This window comes from Exophiala bonariae (assembly GCF_035927105.1).
Source record: "Exophiala bonariae strain CCFEE 5792 chromosome Unknown scaffold_17, whole genome shotgun sequence".
NCBI classification, from domain to species: domain Eukaryota; kingdom Fungi; phylum Ascomycota; class Eurotiomycetes; order Chaetothyriales; family Herpotrichiellaceae; genus Exophiala; species Exophiala bonariae.
The window spans coordinates 271,013-292,611 of record NW_027042492.1 but is presented as its reverse complement, the minus strand read 5'-3'; the positions used below and the strand labels follow the sequence as shown (position 1 = coordinate 292,611).

The following is a 21,599-nucleotide window of genomic DNA, read 5'->3' as shown; positions in this document are numbered from 1 at the left end:
TGGCAGCTCCTATACTCGGTACGAGGTAATTCACGACCTGCTTCAGCACTCATTTAATTGGTGGCAGGTGGCTTCAGGGTTATTCCCGACGAATAGTTCAGGCAATCCACTCTGAGCCGTCGCCCCATTCAGTGCCCAATCAAACCCGTCGAGTGACTAAGTGGCGGCCACTTTCCTTCTGGTCTCCTCAACGAGCAGTTCACCATACTACTCCTTCCACTCCATCATTAACTGTGACTGCTTCTGTTTCTTCATTGACTATCAGTCTCTGCGACCTATCTTATGTATGTCACCCATACCAAGCAGCGTTTGTTGGCCTCACATTTATCAAATCCTGCACACTTCCCCGCAACTTCGCTACAGCTTTTTCCATATATTCGCCGCGCCTCTACGAGAAAATTTACATCTACAATCTACGCTATGCTTGTCGCACCTACCTTTGACCGCTTGCCTGCCTGTGCTGAGGCACAGGATCCTCGGATATCAGAAGAAGCTGCAAAGCTAGAGCGTCGAAACGGCGATTTGAATAACACGAAAGCTATGCGCGATGTTCTAAAACCTCATCGAGATCTCCGTTTTGCACACCTATCACTTGCAATTCACCCATCCAAAGATGATTCTCTAGTCCGCTCAAAATACAGACCATTTCTTCTACCGGACGAAATCCAAAAAGAAGACTGGATAAGCAGATTGGAACTAGCAACTGCAACTGAATTAGCGCATAATGAATTGGAGCTGAGGGGAGAGAGGCTGAAAGTTTTGATACTTTATGGCAGTCTCCGCCAGAGGCGAGTAAATTCCGCTGGTTTAAAAGCCACTGCTAACCCAAGAGTCTAGATCCTACTCGAAACTACTCGCATTCGAAATTTCGCGTATTCTCTGGCGTCTCGGATGTGATGTACGGGTATACGACCCCCACGGACTACCTATTAAGGACGATCAACTACATAACCATCCAAAAGTACAGGAGTTGCGAGATCTAAGCCGCTGGAGCGACGGGCACTTTTGGGTCTCGCCAGAACAACACGGTAATTTAACCGCAGTTTTTAAGAACCAGATAGATTGGATTCCTCTAAGTACAGGGTCCGTGCGACCGACACAAGGACGTACTTTAGGATTAGCAATGGTTTCCGGCGGATCGCAGTCTTTCAATACTCTAAATAGCCTTCGTGTCTTGGGTAGATGGATGCGTATGTTCACTATTCCGAACCAGTCGTCCGTTCCTCAGGCATATACTTTATTTACCGAAGAAGGCGCTGCTGAAGGAGGTTCGAGGCTGTTTCCGGGAGGGCATCGAGATCGACTTGTCGACTGTGCTGAGGAGTTTGTTAAATATACCATCATTATGCGGCCGCACTTTGGTCTATTTAGTGATCGGTTTAGCGAACGAAAGCCACTTACAAACGACTTGGTGTAGGCAGGAGCCCAGCCCGAGAGGCGAAGAACAATTGCCTAGATCAGGGTGTGAGACTTAGACATTACTTAAGACTTAGCATAATACACTGGAAAAAGAGTACCAGATCTCTTCTTGAGGCATGTCAACGGCAGCTTATCGGAGCACCAGTGTCGCAACATGCTTGTAACAATTCCGGAGAGGACTGTTTGACCGACAGTCGCAGAATTCGACAGGATAGTCCAGCCCGAATATTCTACATTTATTCCTAGAATATTTGTACCACTGATCTCTCAACCTCACAACTTGAAGAAGATCGTCATGGAACCTCAAATTCTCCCTAGCAAAGCCTTGGGCTTGCAAAACACGTGATCCAGTAATACGGTACTGTTGAAGGCTAACCAAAAGTTGAGGGGTGGAAGTATATCCAGTGCCTCAGTATGCAACCGATAAGCATTAGAATTATCCCTGTTTTCTCGCATGGTTCCTGTTCTCTTCTCTGTCTATTGTCCCTGGGAATGCTACTTAGAACAGCAAATTCTGGATCAATTGAGAAGAATAAGGCGTTCTCTCCTTGAAAACCTTCAACAAGGAGTCATTGAATATGCGTGGAGTTAGTGACATATAATCGTAATCTGGTGACGCGTTTTAATGGTGCAGCACTGAAAGACCGGGGCCACCAATAATTCGTGGCATTACGCATCAGCCAGGTTACTCGTGAAGGTCCAAGGGGAGAATTAAACCATGATTGTATGACTTTCTGTCGACGACTGTTCACTTGCGTGGGAACTTTCCCCACTTTTCTGCTAAAGATGCTTTTCGACGGTTCCTATAACCTGGAACCTAGGAGGCCCGAACAATTAGCGTCGAAACGAAAACGACCTGAGTTCGTGAATAGCCCTGGAGCCTAATTCTGTACGTGTCCAGGACCAAGTCGATGGATGACCTTTGTAATTTACTGTAAATAAAACGCGCGCCTCGAACAGTGGAAACCCCGACGAAATTTAAGAGACTTGTATATAAAATTTCTCTTAGGTAAGGCGATGAATGCAGGACTTCTATAGTAGAGTAACCAGTATTATCAATTGCTCAACATAGTATTTAAATAGCAAATTACAGTTCATTGTGGCTGTTAGAATTGGTCGGCCAATCCGTTATCAATTATCAGCCTATTCGCAGATTCCGGATTGCAATAGAACTTTGGCTTTCCCTTTGCACTATACACTCAGGAGAATTTGGCTGATACACTAGTCTCTGGTAACGATTCGCATTACGTCCAATGGTGTTAGAGACTAGTCTTTTCGTGAGATGCTGATAAGAATCTCAACGCAGTATTTCTTTGCCCATACTGACTGATTCTAACACAATGCTGGAAATCACCCACGTGAATGCTCGCCATTGGGATAGATGCCCAGGCGTGCGAATCGGCGCCTCAAGTCGGATACCGTGACTTGCAATATCACATGCGGTACAAAGAGATAAAATAGAAAAGGGAACATATCTAGGGTTTGAATTGCCTTTTGAGAACAGCACTGGTTGTCTCGAGTGTAGTTCACGAATTTGCCACCGGGAATGGGCAACGAGTCTAATAAAACGGGATGATAGTAAAAAAAGAAACTGAATTTGTGGTGTCTCTCGTGAAGCCAGGTATAATTACCAGCATCAGTAAGCTTAATGATCCGGGGATCCTGAGCCCTGAGTGTTTGTCACATGTTTGCTAAAAAGCCCTGCCATCGTCCGCAAAGTTTTGGAGATTTGCACTTCGTGAGTTAAGATTCTCTGAACCCTGCCTCCCATGCAATAGACATTTTCAAGCTTTGATCGCATAGATTTTGAACGCGCCTGATATACTAGTGAGCGGTCTTCAGAAGGTTAAAGGGCTACATGAGTTGATTGCATACCTGCTAACTCATTGAAATCAACGTTTTCGAGGTCGGAGCTGATCGGATTGAAGGACCTCCCTGAGGCAGGGTTCAAACCACTGCAACAGGTTGCAGTTTTCTCACAGCAGGCATTCTCTACACCCTCGCCACAGCATTTGCAGTTTTTTATATCTCCTTTGGCTGTGTTGTAGATGTTGAGGTCGGTCCCGGAGTCGTGTAGCAAGATATCTGGCCAATACAGCCCAAAATCAGAACATTTGTTATAGGACAGGGGAGTTGCATGTTGGAGTTTCTGATCCTTACCGGCGAATCCTGCTTCCCGAAGATACTTTTTGTAATCCTCCACCCGACTTGCGCCTGCTATGCATCCAACATATAATGCCATGTTACTTTTGACATGCTCCGGAAGCTCGTGTTTAGCAAGGATATCGCTTATTGCGACACGACCACCAGGCCTAAGCAAGCGGTATATCTCATTGAATACATTTTGCTTGTCTGATTCGGGCACCAGATTTATCACACAGTTACTGATGACGCAGTCAACTGTCGTGTCAGGGAGAGGTATGTCAGTGATGAAGGATTCGATGAAGGAAACATTATTCGTCTCGACTTTCTCCTTGTTCTGGTTTGCGCGCTTAACCATATCCTATCCACTTTGTCAGTCTCATCCTCGGAATGCGCCGGCAGGATTTGCAAGCTTCTTACACCTTATTGAAATCGACGCCGATGACTTTCCCACTCGAGCCGACTTTTTTGGCCGCAAGCAATACATCAAACCCTGCGCCGCTGCCGAGATCGATCACAGTCTCCCCCTGCGTCACGGTTAGATAATGTCTTGAACAGAGCAGAAGGTAGAGAATCTTGAGGACAACCTCTTTAAGCTTCGCCAATGCTAACGGATTTCCACAGCTCAAACCGAGATTAGCATGTCGAGGGATACTCTTGAGTTCTTCCTCGCTGTAACCAAATACTTTCGCAATTTTGTCCCCATGGTTATCATCCTTGCATTTTGCAGCTGAGCCATAGCGCTCCTGGACCTTCTCGTAGATCTCTTTCTCGCTCATGGCTACTTACCAATGTTGGAGGATTTAAAGAGTAGGTCAAGTGCTCGAGGTAGAATTGAGTGCAAGATGATTCATAGTTAACTGTGATTCCTTCGACATTGATATACTGCATTTTCCCTATTGTGAGCCGATATGTCACCAAGAGGGGTACTTAGCACACCTCCTGAATTGTGATTAGTAAGAGAACCCCCCAATTCTAACACCAAGGGACCGATATGTCACTATCAAGCTTGGGGCGTCATAATCGATATCTTTCTCCTCGCACATCCCTCTCGTACCCAGCTGCGTTCCTTCATCGCTCGGCACGTATACGACATGAAAGGAGTCAATGCGTCTGGGGTATGCCAATGAAATGCGATGGCTCCTATGACCTGTATCCCTTGTGGATTTGCATCAACCTCGTAAAATACTAGTACTTATCTGCTGTTCCACAGTGACTTTCGCGCTCACAATGTGCACAATGACTTTGGTAAGTAACGGCCGTACTCTATCACGTCCAACACGTGTTAATTTCTGTCGAGTCAAGACTTTCCTCACAGAGAAAAACAATCAGTAGGTGGCTCGGGAACCATCACTTTCAAAAGCGCCTTCCCAGGCCACAGTAATAAAGTAGTAGCTGCAAAGGCTGCGACAACGAGATAACCATACCCGGATGCTTGTGAAATCCGACCCCAGCACATATCGTCCATGTCTCAACTCTGAGATCTTGATATTTTCAGAGCCTTGGATCTGACGCCGGGAAATATCTGTGCGCAGCACCAGAGCACAATTTTTCCAATCATCGCCCGGGTTAGGGTTAACTCCCCAAAGTTGCCTTCAAGCTCTGTCAAACTCCTATCTGCCCAGCCCCTTAGCGAAAAGCCTGAAGACGTAAACACCTTTCGCCTCTCCCTCAGCATCATCCGCTATGTAGTCAACTGTTCGTCCTCCCTCCTGTGCTCGACAAAACCCTCGCTTTCATCCTCAGCACCTGTGCCAAATTCAGCCACGTTGTATCAACATCACCTCACCACAAAAAAGCCGTGAAAAGGGTCATGGTCGTGTACAGCTCATATTCCCGAAACTTGTTCAATAGGTAGGCGTACCACCCCATTATCCAGTGTGCATAGGTATCGTAGCTTCGAGCACAAATGCCCCCAAAATAAATCTCGACACCACAGTATGCTCTCGGCATACCATCACTGAATGTGATAGAAAATCCAGAGTCATCAATCTTGACAATTTCGTGCGTAAATAAGAGAGGCCGTAGTATGTCCACACCACCTCGGACGGCTATAGACATAGGCTCATACCTATCACACACTTGGCCAGAGCGCAAAAAATTGCTTGGGAGCCCTCGAGAACGGCTTACGAACTAGCGTAACGGCCGGATTATTGATCGGCCAAGCTCGTCGTAATGGTTGGGTTAGCTTTGAAGAGACAAAAGCTACTATATCGAAATAAATGCCTAAATCGACATATCCCTCCGCGATGCATAGTAATGCCTTAGAGTCTCCAGAAGAAGTAAGCAATTATTTTGAGGGTCTCCTACGCGTATTTCAAGAAAGTTACCAACTACTGGAGAAGAGACCCGGTAGGCTCTCATCTCCTGTTTAAGGAGTATACAACGATAAAATTCTAATCCTCCTTATAATCCAATGAGCGACCCTCACAGATGTTCGGCCCGACAAGTTGCAGGGCCTTGGGGCAGAGACACCAGACTCCGGCACCAGCCGTCACAAATCAAGTACTAATCAGGGAGATCTCGGAATGTGGAATGAGTGAATCTAGTTTGGTTTTCCATTAAGGAGGGATACAGTTGAGGGCCGGATCGCACGAAGGGGCCGAAAGTGGTCGAACATCGAAAGCGCCTGGATGACAGTGAGCAAGGTGGGAGGGCAGATGACCTGCCATAAAGCCGCGTGCTTGGTGTGGGTCCTTTAGCGGCCCCGAGCACCTGTGGTTCATGCAAAGAACCCTCTACTCCGCCATATTGATAGGATTACCAGCATACCGTACTTGGTAGGCAATGAGCAAAGTATTTTGTTGAAGGCATATGTGGAGGTTTAACAGATTGAATAATTTACTTATCTTATGCAATACCTCTAACCTGAATGCTTGATACTCTCTAGTGTCTACGTTACGTAGCTCTTTTGATGAGTCTTCAACAGCTTTTACCAATGTACCGAGTAGCGAGTACGATGTACTAGGTTGGTAGCCTGATGGTGGTCTGTGTCTGCCAAGGGCTGCCTGGCTGTGGCCGCCCAAGCCCCACCCGTCTGGGGATTTTCGGTGAAACAGGGCGGATCGCGAGGCTGAGCTCAAAGACGCCCATCTCTTATCAATTGTTATAATTACCAAGTACGAGTATAAGATCCAGGCTCATTTGTGTTTTTAGGTATACCGCATTTTTCAATTCCGATGATGATAAGAGGCATTATACTCCGAATTATTGTCGAGATTTCAACTCAGAGTTTTCACAGCCTACACCGCTTCAATTCCATTACCTAGCGCATTCATCAAACCATTTCAAAGAAAATCATTTGGTACCAATCGAAGAGCAAATAGCACGAACTTCAGACCCGCAACTATGAAGGCCTTCACATTCCCAGCAGACTTTCTTGCAGGGCCAGGCCCAGAAGTCGAGGTTACACACGTTGACTTTAGCAAGACCGACTGCATCGAGTACAAGAATTCATACGCCGTGATCCTCGATCATGTACTCAGTCCGGATGAATGCGCACAACTCGTCACTCTTGCGGAGCAGTCTTCAGGCGGAGAGCCCGGGGAGGGCAATTGGGAGCGCGCGCTGGTCAATATCGGGATGAACCAGCAAAAACTCTTGACCGACATCCGGAATTGTGATCGCATCATCTGGGATGCGCAGGAAATCGTGGATCGAATCTGGCAGCGATGCAAGGACCATGTGCCTGAGATTGAGCACGTAAAGGGCCGACCAGAGATTACCGGTTGGGGCCCGGTAAAGAGGAAGGAGGATTATGCATTGACCCGATTAAATGAAAGAATGAGATTTCTTAAGTATACTGGTGGCGAGTACTTCAACAGTAAGTCCAACAATGATCTCTGATTGTGCTGATGCTGATAACGGGGTACAGTACATTGTGATGGTACATACCTCACTCCGGACCAAAGTGAACGGTCGTTCTATACTCTGCATCTGTACCTAAATGAACGAGACGCAGAGAACGATCTAGTTGGGGGTGCAACGACATTTCATGGAAATTCGGAACGGGAGTATAACGTGTTTCCCAAAACTGGTCGAGTTTTATTGTTCCAGCAGAGATCAATCTGGCATTCGGGGCAGCAGGTTGATGCTGGTGTGAAGTACACCATGCGGACTGATGTGATGTTCAAACGTGTTGAATCATGAAAACGTCAACGCAAAAGGTGGTTGCGAGCCTGCCTCTGCAACCCCTCTTGATATTGGCCAAATTGGCGCGAGAATGTTGCAATAAAATATGCTAGAAAACTGAACCTGCTTGTCATCGGGTACCACAACTTAAGAGGCCTCCTCTAGGTGGGAATAGTAGGGTAGGTAGGTAAAGACACGCTTTAAGCACCCACCGCATTTCAGGGCCACCCTCTTGAAAGCAGTAACGCCAAGCCCACGTGATATAGCACGTGGCTTGCTTCTTCTCTCACACAATAAGTGTACTATGCACCATACGAAGTAGATCATGAAAAAGGACTTGTGGGGATAGACTCTCACTCTAGGAGCCATGCGCCTTTGGGTAACTGTGGAGTGTGCGTGCTCGTTCAGCTCAATGGTGATCATCATCAGTACCGAAGTCGATGAGTAATCTGATCTGGGTAGTATCTGAGTGCCTGTGTCGTGAATGATGACACTTTGTGTACTATCATCGTGTAAGATGACAACTGGAAACACTTTGTCAATCCTCAAAAGAGAAGCCTGAAAGAAATTGTTGCTATTGTGGGAGACATGAGGCCCTGGAAACTTCTAGGGATCAATAGAAAGAATGATAGGGGCAGTATGGGGCCGAGGGGCTCACTCGGGCCAGGCTGTCCCCTGCCAAGAGTGACGCTGGAGTGGGACTGCAACCGTGCCAGTGACTATGGTGAGTGGTGACTCGTGAGGGGTGAAAGACCCCCTCGCCCCTTAAAATCCTGGCCCGGGGGGTGAAGTCTGTGGCTGAAAAGGCCACCTTTGGCTGCAGCCCTGCGCTTAACAAAGACTCTGAGGCAGTGGCGGTTATGGAGTCGAAAAGGACAGCGTATCGATAACTCGGCCCTTCACATTTATTTCTTTGCCATAAATATTTCCGCCCGCCATCATCCTTTTGCCCACTCACCGTCCGTTTGTCTACTCTTTCTACCAATTCCTCCTCTTCCTTTTCATTTCTTGTTTTCCTTTCCCTGCTCCATTGACGAGAAACTTCCTGCGATCTCCCCGGGTATACCTGGGTCACCCTCATCATGGCTCGTCGAGGCCACTCAAAGTCCTCCGCTTTCCAGTGGACCACCATTTTCTATCTACTCTTAATCTTCATCTGTCCTTTGGCATTGATTGGCAAAGTCCAAGCAGATGATCAGACTCCCTTGAACTCCTCCGATACCCACAACTATGGCACCGTCATCGGAATCGATCTTGGAACCACCTATTCTTGTGTCGGTGTGATGCAGAATGGCAAAGTCGAAATCATTGTCAACGACCAAGGAAACCGAATTACTCCCTCTTATGTCGCCTTCACCGACGAAGAACGCTTAGTGGGTGATGCGGCAAAGAATCAATACGCAGCAAACCCTACAAGAACTATTTTTGACATCAAGTGAATCCTTCCCTATCATGCTTCCCACCGCTCTGTGCTAACCCCTCTCCTTAGGCGTCTGATCGGTCGCAAATTCGCCGACAAAGATGTGCAACGAGATTCGAAGCACTTCCCCTTCAAAGTCGTCAACAAAGACGATAAGCCTGTGGTCAATGTCGAAGTTGGCGGCAAGCCTCGAACCTTCAGCCCCGAGGAAATTTCCGCCATGGTTCTGGGCAAGATGAAGGAAGTCGCAGAAGCCTACCTAGGCAAGAAGGTCACCCACGCCGTCGTTACAGTCCCCGCATACTTCAATGACGCTCAGAGACAAGCCACAAAAGACGCAGGCATCATTGCCGGCTTGAACGTTCTCCGTGTCGTCAACGAACCCACTGCCGCAGCTATTGCATATGGCTTGGACCAAAAGGGCAAGAAAGAGAGCCAGATTATTGTCTACGATCTCGGTGGTGGTACTTTCGATGTCTCGCTTCTCTCTATTGACGATGGTGTCTTTGAGGTTTTGGCAACTGCTGGTGATACCCATCTTGGTGGCGAAGATTTCGATCAGCGAGTCATTGACTACTTCGTCAAACTCTATAACAAGAAAGCTGACGTCGATATCCGAAAAGACCTCAAGACCATGGGTAAACTGAAGAGAGAGGTTGAGAGAGCCAAGAGAACTCTCTCCTCTCAAATGTCTACTCGAATTGAAATCGAAGCATTCCACCAGGGTAATGATTTCTCCGAGACTCTCACCCGAGCAAAATTCGAAGAACTCAACATGGACTTGTTCAAGAAGACGTTAAAGCCTGTCGAGCAAGTGCTCAAGGATGCTAAAGTCAAGAAGAGCGAGATTGACGATATTGTGCTTATTGGTGGCTCTACTCGAATCCCCAAGGTCGTATCTCTGATCGAAGAATACTTTGGTGGTAAACAGGCCAGCAAGGGTATCAACCCTGACGAGGCCGTTGCCTTTGGTGCCGCTGTTCAAGGTGGTATTTTGACAGGCCAGGAGAACACTGGGGATATCGTCCTCATGGATGTTAACCCATTAACCCTCGGTATCGAGACCACTGGTGGTGTCATGACCAAATTGATTCCTCGCAACACCATCGTACCCACCAAGAAATCCCAAATCTTCTCAACAGCTGCCGACAATCAGCCAGTTGTTCTGATCCAGGTCTTTGAAGGCGAGAGATCCTTGACCAAGGACAACAACCTGCTTGGTAAATTCGAACTCACCGGCATCCCTCCTGCTCCACGAGGAGTACCCCAAATCGAGGTTTCGTTCGAATTGGACGCCAACGGCATTCTCAAGGTTTCAGCTGGTGATAAAGGAACTGGTAAATCAGAGTCTATCACCATCACCAACGACAAGGGCAGACTATCACCCGAAGAAATTGAACGCATGGTTGAAGAAGCTGAACAATTTGCCGAAGAAGACAAGTTGGTCCGAGACAAGATCGAGGCTCGCAACAAACTGGAAAACTATGCCGTCTCTCTGAAGAACCAAGCCAACGATGAGGAAGGCCTTGGTGGCAAGATTGACGAAGACGACAAAGAGACCCTGATTGAAGCTGTCAAGGAGACTCAGGACTGGCTTCTTGAGAACGCTGACACCGCTGACAAGGACGATTTTGATGAGCAATACGAAAAGTTGTCTCAGGTCGCCTATCCCATCAGCAGCAAGCTTTACAGCGGAGGTGCCGGTGGAATGCCAGACTACGGAGATGATGACGAGCCTACACATGACGAACTATGAGGGCTGGAATCTCATCCGAGTTTTTGACCACGATACCTTTATGATTGAGCTTTCATTCCAGCATTTAGACAGACACTGCAAGACTTGACAAACATTTGACAAGCTCACGTGTCCTCTTGGGCGTTTTCTGGGATGAGAACGGGGAATGATTAGATACCACAAATGAAAATCCAAAAATTGAAGTTTAAACCTTAATTTGCTCCATTCATGCCGTGATCATTGATTTCTACATTCGTATGATACCACCAACCCAACACAGTGAAAATAGAACAAACCCAGCCAGCCACCACTTTGCAGGAGACTCACAGACCTCCTCACCCCTTCCCAGCCGACAGCCCCTCGCCGCTGACCAAGTAACCCATCAAAACTCATCCTCGCCCAAACACCTCACCACGAAGAACGCGACAACCTCATACGGATGCGCGTCCCTGAGCGCCTTGACCGCGTGGCGTAGCACATCGCGGCCCACCACGACCATCTCGACGCGGTCCTCGTCGACGAATTCGACCGCCCCGGGTGTCCCGATATGCGGTGTTGCGTGCGCGCTAGGCCGGAATTGGCCCGTTCCTCGCGTGATGAAGGCTGTGTGTGTGTATTTTGGCGGGGTGGGCGGAGAGGTCGACGGGCAGGCGGAGGGTGGGTTTGGCCAGGTCCCCGCTGTGGTGGCGTGGAGGGCGGCGAGGATGGATGTCGTGTGCGCTGGGGGTGTCGTGAAGGTTAGTTTGTAAAGCGTTTGGTCCATTTTGGTGCTGGTGCCGGGAGGGGAGGTCATTTTTGCTGAGTTGAGCATGTATTTATGGATGGTTTGTGGGGTGGTTTGTGGGTGCTTCGATAGGATATATATGTGGACTAGGAAATTGGGGAGGATACCTATAATATGGATATCTCACGGGCGTTGATATAATTGTGTAGGACCCATGGGCCACGAGGGCTCTATATATTTTACGCACATTGACTCGCCCTTTTCACAGGGCGTGCATCTCTGTGAAAAGTCTGCTCCGTACATTTCCCATGATACCCACCGCTTCTCCTATGGGCAGCTTTAAGGCGTTGCTTCCTCTATGGGAAGGATTAAGCCATGTAGCAATTTCTAGGAGACATGATGCGGAGATGAGCGGGATGGCTCCCCACGGCTATGCAATCTGAGATGGAAAAGTATATCAATTCTTGAATGGGTGACTGGCAGTCTATGGAAGCATAAAGTCGTGCTCCTGTCCTCCTGAAAGTCGGCTCAGACCTCCACCCTCTCCCCGGCCGCCTTTTCAATACGATCAATGACCGCATCTTCTAGGTCTCGTTTCGTAGAGCGTTCTGAATCTTCTGCCAACGTGTCATTGCCACCAAAAACGGTCCGTCTGACCGTTTCTGCGAATATGAAATCACACTCGAGATCATCGAAGAGTCTGAGAACGCCAAATAGCGATTGAGCGAGGACTGAGATGTCTCGTCCAAGGTGGACGTCGTAGAGAATCACTTTGCAGTCCTTGTTTGCCTCAGTTGTCGAGATCTTTGTCAGCGGTGCGTATGGTGATTGTGCCAAAACTGGAGGAATCTCCCTATCGTCAGTTGGTATTGGGGGAGTCAAGGACCCTTGATCAAGAATTCCTGCAAATGTTGGCCAGTGGCATGAAATGATCCCAATCTTGATAGGAGCCTTGTCAAACGAAACTGAACCTCCAGGCTTGATGACTTCATGGAATCTCGCAGCCACACGACCGTTCTTGATAGCGGCGGGAGAAAATAAAATCATTTGGCCTTTTGGTGCGTAGTGTCGATATTTCATGCCCGGGGCGCGTGGTGCACCATTGACGTCCTCTACATAAGCAGAATTCATCGCAAGAGATTCACTGGATCCATTCGGGAGTGTTGATGGTGACGATGGTGATGAGGATGGACTAGACAGACCAGGAGTAACATCATGTCTTTTATATCCAATGGCCGTTTCTGCGAATTTGTTGCCATATGTCCGACCATGAGCGATCAATTCCGCTTGAGACACTCCTCCTGGTCGGAGAATGAGAGGAGGGTCGTGAAGACCATCAACTACAGTGCTTTCGACGCCAACCTCGCACGATCCACCATCAAGAACAAAATTGATTTTCCCTTCGAGATCATCCAGAACGTGATGTGCCGTGGTGGGCGAAGGCTTTCCTGAAGAATTCGCAGACGGCCCGGCAATGGGTTTGCTCGTGGCAGCAATGAAGAAGCGAGCGTACTTGGAAGAAGGGATTCTAAACCCAATCGTATCTTGCCCTGGATGGACGTTCCTCGCAAATTTGGACTCCTTACCCACCGGAAGCAAAATTGTTAGTGGACCAGGCCAGAACTTTGCGGTCAGGCTTTGGTAGATTTCGGGTAGGCGTGAATCCAGCAATCTTTCCAGGTGGCCGATTGATGATATATGAACTATCAACGGGTTGTCACTTGGTCGTCCTTTGGCCGCGAAAATTCCAGAGATGGCAGGCGGGTTTGTCGCATCTGCGCCAAGACCATAAACTGTCTCCGTCGGGAAGGCCACTGGCGGAGAAATGCCATATTTGATAGACTCGATAGCGTCACGAAGAAGCCCGGCATTCCGGTCATGCTTCGCGGTTTTGATATAGTCTGCGTAAATCTGACGATAGTCTTCATCAGAGGCTATTTCAGGAATCTGGAGTCCTTTCAGGTCGACGATCCGCGTGAGACAGTTTTGATATGGCTGGGTAGCCCAAGGCTCACTTTTCTTCATTATAGAATCCATGGTAGACATGTGACTTCGTTTTCGTATATTGTTTCTGAGAGTGGAGATTTTTTTACAGCAAAAGGCCGTTCTTAGTGCTGATATCATGAATGACAAGTCAACCTGGACGCCGAGATATGGTGAAGAAACTCTTCAAGAAAAATAGATGACGGAACAAGTCGAAAGGAAGCTGCATATTGTACGAGCATCAATCTTGCTGTGAGAGGTATCTCGGTCTATGGCCGTAGTACACTTGTTCTGTTCATGATAGTGCACGATTTATTGATCGTGTGTCATTGCGACTGGTGTCAGCCTTAGTAGCAAGACTTAAGGAGATTTGTGAGTCGAATATTTTTTCTACCTCGGACTTTACTTTATCCGAAAAGCAACCATGACATCATACCTCCTGCGTTCTGATTCAGCCTCGTCATGCCACTCCTTAATCATCATATTGAAAGTCGTTCTCATTTATGCTTGCCCAAGTTGAGTGCAATACTATCTGCATAACTCATGCTATTTCGTTGATGCCTCGCTTTCGCCAGACGTCCTCTAATTCATATAATGCCAACAAGTCATCACCACAATATAGGCTCCCTAATCTTTGCCGCATGTCTTGTCGTACTAATTCAACGTCTTCAGGATTGTCCACAGCGTATCCAAAAATCAACGATGGCCAAGAGCCTAGATAACACTTCGTCCACTCCTTACTTGCATGTGGGCAAGTCAGTATCCGCAGTGCTTTACGAAGCTGCCATGTGTCGTTGGTTGGCGGGAGGCCACTCGTTGCAGGTACAGATGTCTCCTGTGTTTGTGTAACCCAGTTTAAGAGAAGTGACACCGCCAAGATATGCAGGCTCATGGAATGCTCGTGGAACAAATCGCTTCTTCCTCCAGTTGTTGAGGTATCATGGGATATCGGGTCTCCATTCAGGCAATGTATGTCGTCGATGATCAACATCTCCCACTCTTGCATTTCCTTCAAGAGCTCTGCCAATTCATCAGCCTTGGGCTTGCAGGGTATTCTGCTCATTTGCACCACACGGATGATGAACGTGCAAAGCTCGATAGGAAATCCAATCACAGGACTGTTGTCTCTGAGGGAGGCTTCGGGGAATGTTGGTGAGCTGAGCACCCGAGCCGCCGTGTCACAAAATTCGAAATCTGGTTGAAAGTCCTTTTTGAATGGATGTCTTACTGTTTGCCGGAAGATTTGATAAAGGATACTCTCCCACAATATGCGATGTATTGGGCGGGCTATCAAGGACCTTGAAGATTGCGCGCATCGGAGTTTCATCAACTGGATCGCACCGATAAGATGCTTACGAATGTCCTTGTTTGTGCCAACGGAGAACACCTGCCAATTGTCAATACGTTCGAGCTCAAGTGAGCACTCGCCAAGGACGAATGCGCGGTGTTGTTCAATCAACCTACCCCATGGATGTATAGGAAGCACACTGCCATCAGAACCGCATCATCCGTGTCTTCGCTGTTCCAATCCACTTTGGCTAGGGCGTGATTCACGTCGGTAACGGCCCTTGAATAGAAGCCTAGTTCAACCTCACCCATCTCAGAGCTTTCAGAAAGTGCGTTCCGTCGAGTCGCCCCACAAGCCAGCACGATGTTTCGCAGACCATCGAAGTCGACGATCATTTCTACCATCTCCGGTAAATGCTCTACATGGAATCCAGGGTGAGTGTGCGACAGAAGAAGCGGCGGTAGCATGTCTCTCATAAACTCTTGAAAGCAAGCCAGCTCAAAATCCGACCTGAATCTCTTGGGGTTGACAAGATCAGATCTAATGGATAGCTCACGGCATATTGACAATGATGGCGTCTCCGATGTCAAGCTGTCGTCATATTGCGACAACGGGGTATTTCCATCGTCTGAGAATACCCCCGGCGACTCGGGACCACGAGATGGTGATCTTGACGCCCGCCGATTACGACGATCGAACATATCGTCTTCATTGGGCCACTGGCAAACTCGCTTTGACTTTGTACACTTTTGACATCGTGGTTTTTCTTCAGTGCACTTTTTGCGCCTTGCACGACCTGAGAAAATCAAACAATTATGAGTCAGTACGCCCCCAAACCAATTTTCAGCTATTACAGTTTTAGGCGCTTACAAGTCAAGCATCCAGTCTTGGTCCGCAGTGTCGCATTGGACGCACGGATGGCCATGCTAGAAACGGCTACCAAGTTCGCATATTATGAGTAGCTAGCCAGTGTGCACACTTTGAGGACATGCAGGCGTATGCGGCAGGGCAAACTGTCTCGTCAAGTGGTCGTTGAGTTATCTGGCAAGACAAGGATATGCCGAGGGATTGGGGAGATTGCCTTATCGTTTGGGGGGCGCTTCGTATCTGCCTTTGGCTCTTGGCAGTGCTCTTCCCGGGCACGAATCGGGGATAGCGCAAAGAAAGTCGCCCTAATACCCCGCAAATGATAGAGGAGGACCCTGAGCCGAGATAATGATCCTGCCGACAAATGGTGACATTGAATTATCCAGCTCTTACAATGTGGATACTAACCGATTAGCTCCTGGTCAATTACATGCGCAAGAAAGAGCGAAGCGCATGTGGTTCTGATCCACCCTGGTATCGGGAAACAATCGATCGAATTGTCGGGCCTCCTCGGAGGAGTAGGGTCAAGGATTACGCCAGGCGAGCCAGTGCGTAATGACTATGCATGTTCTGACCAATATGGACTAAATTACACAGTTCCAGGCACCGAATCCACAAGCTCACAGGGCTATCATGCAAGGCTACCATACTGTCACAAGAATCTCAGTGCCAAAATGACTACTCAAAAGTCCGGAGAATTCTGCATACGATGGAGACTGCCATGGTGACATGCTTGTTAGACATGATGGTCCTTCGTTCAGACGAGTTGATGGCATCTAAGGCATCAATTGAAGCTGGTTCTGTTCGCTGACACGCGTGACTCTTCTCTTCCAAACTTATATAGGAATGGCAAAGCCCACCAAAAGCAGACGTTGTGGTATGGCAAAGACATCATACGCAAACTAACTCAACTTCAACGACAAACCTGCACACTCCCGGTGGTAACCCCCAGTGGATTGGCCTCGAGAAACATCGAGCCAAGGCAATGTCTTCCGCAGAAATCATCCTCATGCAGATTGTGATCTCGTCGTTGGTATCTGGAAATGAAAAAGAGCATTGGGGTACTGGAAGATAGGCCGAAAACATCTGGAAAAATGTGAAGCCTTTCAAACTACCGGAGAAGAGAATCGCGCAATTATGTCTGATTGGTGTTTAATTGACCTTCGTGATAAAGTGGGGAACCAGTTAATCTAGAACCTCTCACAGAATTTCCTGTGATTCGTGGCTTGTGGACCCGTTCCCGATGCGCCGCCGGAACATTTATCTCGAGTAGCCTGGAGCAGTTTACAAACGCGGATTTATACCACGGCATTTGCTCTCTTCGGCTCCAAATCCTTTGATAAAAAGCTCGAGCTTGTTGAATCCCATGTCCTTGGATTTACTACGACAAACGTACTACAATTGCCAACATCAACGTCTGGGGTTATCGTTGGAGCAGAAATAGCAGCTGCATTATCTACTTTTCCTGACCTCTGGTTTCTCGGCCCCACATTTAATTGCCACTCAAACCAGTGTCGTTGTTGACGAGCACATCCGTAACAATGGTCCAAGATTGGAGATCTCTGGTCGCACAGAAACGAGCCGAGGTGGCCAAGCAACTGCCCCAGGAATGGCGACTTCCAACTGAAATCATGAGCACAATCAGTGAAACAGCAAACGTCAGTGTCTTGGACGTTCCGGCAAAGTGTGGAATTCTCAGTGCCAAAGAGATTGATATCACCGAAAATCACGATGCTGTTGACCTGGTTGAGAAGATGGCGAAGAAGGAACTAACGTCGTCTGAGGTGACACTTGCCTTCTGCAAAAGAGCGGCGATCGCCCATCAGTTGACAAACTGTCTCACTGAGATGTTCTTTGGCCAAGCGCAAGAGAGGGCAAAGTTTTTGGATGAGTATCTGGAAAAGGAAGGAAAACCTATGGGACCCTTGCATGGAATGCCCGTGAGCTTGAAGGATTCTTTCAACGTCAAAGGTGTCTCTTCGACTATTGGATATGTCTCTTTTATCAACAAGAAACCAGCCGATTTCAACTCACCACTCGTGGAAATCTTACTCAAGGCGGGAGCAGTGCTTTACGTTAAGACGAATATCCCTCAAACTTTAATGACGGCAGACTCCGAGAATAATGTTTTCGGTCGAACATTAAATCCTTGTAACCTGAGCTTAACGGCGGGTGGCAGCAGCGGTGGAGAAGGTGCTCTGGTTGGCATAAGAGGCTCGATCTTGGGGGTCGGAACCGATATTGCAGGTTCAATCCGAATTCCTGCTTTATGCTGCGGAGCCTATGGGTTCAAACCATCGACCGATCGCATTCCGCAGGGAGGTCAGGCAAATCCATCAAGGGATGGTAAGCAAATATCGCCCTTGTTTCACTTCAAATGCAAAGCTGACAACCCCTGAATAGGCTGGGCTGGCATAATACCGCTCGCCGGTCCATTAGCACAGAGCCCACGTGATCTACGGCTCTTTCTGGAGACAGTGATCAAGTCAAAACCCTGGGACTTCGACGCCAGTGCTCGTGCCAAGCCCTGGGACTCCGTCTCTACGAAGTCATCATTAACCATTGGTCTGATATATGAATGCCCTAGTTGGCCAGTGTCACCCCCTGTTCTTCGATCTATTCAGACAGCCGCAAAGAAACTAGAAAGCGCCGGCCACAAAGTGATCCCGATCGCGAAGTTCCCTTCGTACTCGGAGGTCACAGAGTTAGCATTTGGGTTTTTCGATATCGACAATGCAGAGACTGGCCATAAGTTTATTGTGGACTCTGGAGAGCCAGTGGTAAAATCGGTGGCCGACATGTACTCGCCTCCTCCCGGAGGTCGACCCACTCGGACACTGGATAACTTCCTGGACATGACGGCTTCTCGCTCTGAGATACAAGAAACCTGGCATAAGATCTTCATCGAGAACGATCTGGATGTGGTGATCGCCCCAGGAGCACAGAAGACTGCTGTTCCTCATGATACTTTCAAGCTTCCCCCTTACACGACATATTGGAACCTCCTTGATGTAAGAAGCAACTATCCGATCATCCACATGACCGCCGTGTATGCTAACCTCTACGAATAGTACCCGGCCTGTGTTATACCATATCTTAGAGCCGATAAATCGATCGACGTGGCCCGTGCTGAATATCAAGAAGACTGTAAGTGTTTCAATCTGAGCGAGCGGCGATCCAGGTGACCATGAGGATACTAACAGACACAGATGACGCTAGTGCTGTCGATGGCGCGCCTTGCAGTATCCAAGTGGTAGCTAGACCCGAGCACGATGAAGAGCTCATCGCGGCGGTGGAAATCATAGCAAGGGGTTTGGGTGTATAAATTTACACTGGTGGCTGATAACACTGGAACATGCCTTGGTATCTTTGAGCCATATTTCGGTTACGTTGACTTTGAGCAATGGTTATTACCACTCCTGACAACGGAAAGAACAGCTTTATATCAGTGTCATAGTGGAAACGTCGGGCATAGAAACGGGTTCTAGGCCTTGTCTAGAGTTCGCAAAGCCTATCCACTGCATCAGAGACGGACAAGGTTACTACGCCAATATTATGAAGACATACTCACAGCATTGTTCTATCCTTTCCTCTCAAACGCAGCTTCGAAATCCAAGCTCAGGACCACCCCGTGCCAAGTTATGTTGTCAAGTCTATGGGCATCAACGAGTCAAGCCAACAACTCTGCTGGGCTGAATCTGGCAATTCCGAAGCTTGGGTTTATTCCTCTGACATCCAGGAGGCCGCCCGATACAACGGTACACCTGTGACCACATTTGCTTAAGTTTAGATCACTTACTAGTCTTGTTTCCTACTTTCACTCTCACTTTCACCTTTCTCATCACTGATCCGAGAGTCCGAGTGGAGAAAGGTTCCCTATCTCAGTGAGTACAAATGTCCGTCGTCGTCACTTCATGCCCTTCCTTTCTTCCTTCACTCAACATTGATATGAAATTGAAACCATAGGGATCTTTCATCTCTCCAAGGTATCACACGTTTCCGATTTTGTTCTGCCCCTACCCTTGCCTCCTACCAACACCGTAACTAACTTGAACATAAAGCATCAACAGATCCGCAAATGGCACGACCAAAGCGAGTCCCGCGCCGATCGACGGGGGGGCAGTATGCTCATGGGATGCGAAAAGTATTCGAACGACAGCGCCTCCCTTATGGAGCTTCGGATGATTCAGATGATGAGTCTTTGCCAGATCTGGAGCCAAACGCGGACATGAAACTCGAAATCACGAGCCGGCCCACTACTGAACCCACTACTGAACCCACTACTGAACCCACTACCCAGGGCACGCAAGCTAGCACAAAGCCGATCATTCTACCCTTGACAACCATTTCTGGCAATGATTCAGTGCTGTCGGAGGGAGTGAACACAACACAAGAGGATGCAGGCAACGGCAGGCAGAGCACTGCTGAAGTCACGGTTAATCTCAACAAGCCTGCAGAAGTCACTGTCGGTACCAAGCGAAAGGCAGAAGACGAGGATAGCAATCAGTTCATGGGCTCAGGAGCACCAAATGCAGATCTGCTCAAGCGTTTCAAACCATATAGTGAAGATATTGAAAAGACCACTCACTCAATTACGGACCGCGAAGCAATCATTGGCGTTTACAAGCCAGACAAAGGACACAAGCGTGTGGTGACCGCGAAGTTAACAGAGACAGGCGTCCTCATATTCAAGTGCCGGAACTATACCTCGCAATTGATTGCAATCAAGCCATCAGAATCCAACGAAGAGAAAAGAGAGTCTGACGTTCCATGGAGAAAATTCCGTGAGCAACTGCCCGAGGATGTCGACCTTCGTGGTGATGTTGATCTGGCTACATACACGAAACTTATTGGCTACGTGATCGAACAAACACCCAATACGAATCACATATTCAAGTCAGGCGAAGACGCTGAAGAACATGACTCTATGGGTGCCGCTCTTTGGTTCATGAAGCGAGCGAAGGTCGACGACAAACTGACTGGTACGGACGATTTGACGGGAACTCAACTAGCAATGTTGGCCTCCTCTATCGCAAAGATGGACAATCAGTACCAAGATCAATTTCGGGATAGGGCATGGCGGCAGGAGACAGGCATGGACTATGTATGGGACCTAAATCATGATCTCCGCCGGCTTATTCAAGCGCGCTGGCAGTCGTCAATGGAAATTTTGATGGTTCTGATGAGAGCTCGGAACGGGGGCAGGATCGGAAGTGAGACAAACACACTTTCGCTGAACAATACCGAGATGGATTCTCTAGATTTGACCATAGACAAGGCCGGGTTCTTGAGGGATGCAGCATTGCGCTAGTCGCCGGAGGACTGAGCACAAATGTTAATGTCTGAAGCTTGAGTGGAAACTTGGAGCTATGAGTTGGCAGCAGATCGCGTTGAGAATGTGAGACGGGTCGACTTTGGGGAGCATGTGGACGATCCTGTCATCTCCGCTCATGAATAACAGGACTGCTTTGCTGGTTAGGTCAATGTTTTGAGTAGTCGAACGGGCCCTCGAGGGATTTGAAGTGTTGGGCAAAGAATCTCGGGTGAGAATGAAGTCTGTGAGCCAGATTCTGGAAACTTGAGCGCAACTGCGAAGCTTGCCTGTCATCAGGAGACCAACCCTGGCATAAAATTACATTCGAGATAATGTGCATCATCCTTTACGACTCCAAACTCGATAGACGAGAAATCAGATGGCAACGTGAAGCTCAATCAGAAGCTCCGGTTAGCGCTCAATACCCCTGATATGTACCTGCTGTAGACTGCGCAGCGTGACCTTCATATGCCATGTTTGCACCCACCTCGGTTACCTAGTAGTCCCAGCGCGTGTGGGCAAATGTATGGGAGGACTCCCAAGTCTTGTTGATGTGTCCTTGATAGGGTCTCTCGG

At 48.2% G+C, this 21,599-nt stretch overlaps 8 protein-coding genes across 8 annotated transcripts; 4 read left to right on the top strand and 4 right to left on the bottom strand.

The window, feature by feature from the left end:
• Window positions 1-3,203: 3,203 nt before the first annotated feature.
• Window positions 3,204-4,340, bottom strand: LTR84_003712 (uncharacterized protein; the record flags this gene model as incomplete). The annotated part of the gene is made up of 3 exons (XM_064847296.1): window positions 3,204-3,235; window positions 3,295-3,922; window positions 3,984-4,340. The coding sequence occupies 3 exons, from the start codon at window positions 4,338-4,340 to the stop codon at window positions 3,204-3,206; spliced, it is 1,017 nt and encodes a 338-aa protein (XP_064705017.1).
• A 2,569-nt stretch (window positions 4,341-6,909) lies between these two features.
• Window positions 6,910-7,710, top strand: LTR84_003711 (uncharacterized protein; the record flags this gene model as incomplete). The annotated part of the gene is made up of 2 exons (XM_064847295.1): window positions 6,910-7,384; window positions 7,436-7,710. The coding sequence occupies 2 exons, from the start codon at window positions 6,910-6,912 to the stop codon at window positions 7,708-7,710; spliced, it is 750 nt and encodes a 249-aa protein (XP_064705016.1).
• Window positions 7,711-8,774: 1,064 nt separating this feature from the next.
• On the top strand, window positions 8,775-10,868 carry LTR84_003710 (uncharacterized protein; the record flags this gene model as incomplete). The annotated part of the gene is made up of 2 exons (XM_064847294.1): window positions 8,775-9,127; window positions 9,182-10,868. 2 exons carry the CDS (start codon window positions 8,775-8,777, stop codon window positions 10,866-10,868), a joined length of 2,040 nt encoding a protein of 679 aa, XP_064705015.1.
• Window positions 10,869-11,229: 361 nt separating this feature from the next.
• Window positions 11,230-11,640, bottom strand: LTR84_003709 (uncharacterized protein; the record flags this gene model as incomplete). The annotated part of the gene is made up of 1 exon (XM_064847293.1): window positions 11,230-11,640. The coding sequence occupies one exon, from the start codon at window positions 11,638-11,640 to the stop codon at window positions 11,230-11,232; it is 411 nt and encodes a 136-aa protein (XP_064705014.1).
• A 459-nt stretch (window positions 11,641-12,099) lies between these two features.
• On the bottom strand, window positions 12,100-13,608 carry LTR84_003708 (uncharacterized protein; the record flags this gene model as incomplete). Its single annotated transcript, XM_064847292.1, has 1 exon — window positions 12,100-13,608. The coding sequence occupies one exon, from the start codon at window positions 13,606-13,608 to the stop codon at window positions 12,100-12,102; it is 1,509 nt and encodes a 502-aa protein (XP_064705013.1).
• A 487-nt stretch (window positions 13,609-14,095) lies between these two features.
• LTR84_003707 (uncharacterized protein) lies at window positions 14,096-15,767 on the bottom strand (the record flags this gene model as incomplete). Its single annotated transcript, XM_064847291.1, has 3 exons — window positions 14,096-14,941; window positions 15,019-15,638; window positions 15,713-15,767. 3 exons carry the CDS (start codon window positions 15,765-15,767, stop codon window positions 14,096-14,098), a joined length of 1,521 nt encoding a protein of 506 aa, XP_064705012.1.
• Window positions 15,768-17,250: 1,483 nt separating this feature from the next.
• On the top strand, window positions 17,251-19,034 carry LTR84_003706 (uncharacterized protein; the record flags this gene model as incomplete). Its single annotated transcript, XM_064847290.1, has 4 exons — window positions 17,251-18,055; window positions 18,113-18,720; window positions 18,781-18,856; window positions 18,919-19,034. The coding sequence occupies 4 exons, from the start codon at window positions 17,251-17,253 to the stop codon at window positions 19,032-19,034; spliced, it is 1,605 nt and encodes a 534-aa protein (XP_064705011.1).
• Window positions 19,035-19,787: 753 nt separating this feature from the next.
• LTR84_003705 (uncharacterized protein) lies at window positions 19,788-21,020 on the top strand (the record flags this gene model as incomplete). Its single annotated transcript, XM_064847289.1, has 1 exon — window positions 19,788-21,020. One exon carries the CDS (start codon window positions 19,788-19,790, stop codon window positions 21,018-21,020), a length of 1,233 nt encoding a protein of 410 aa, XP_064705010.1.
• Between the last annotated feature and the right edge of the window lie 579 nt (window positions 21,021-21,599).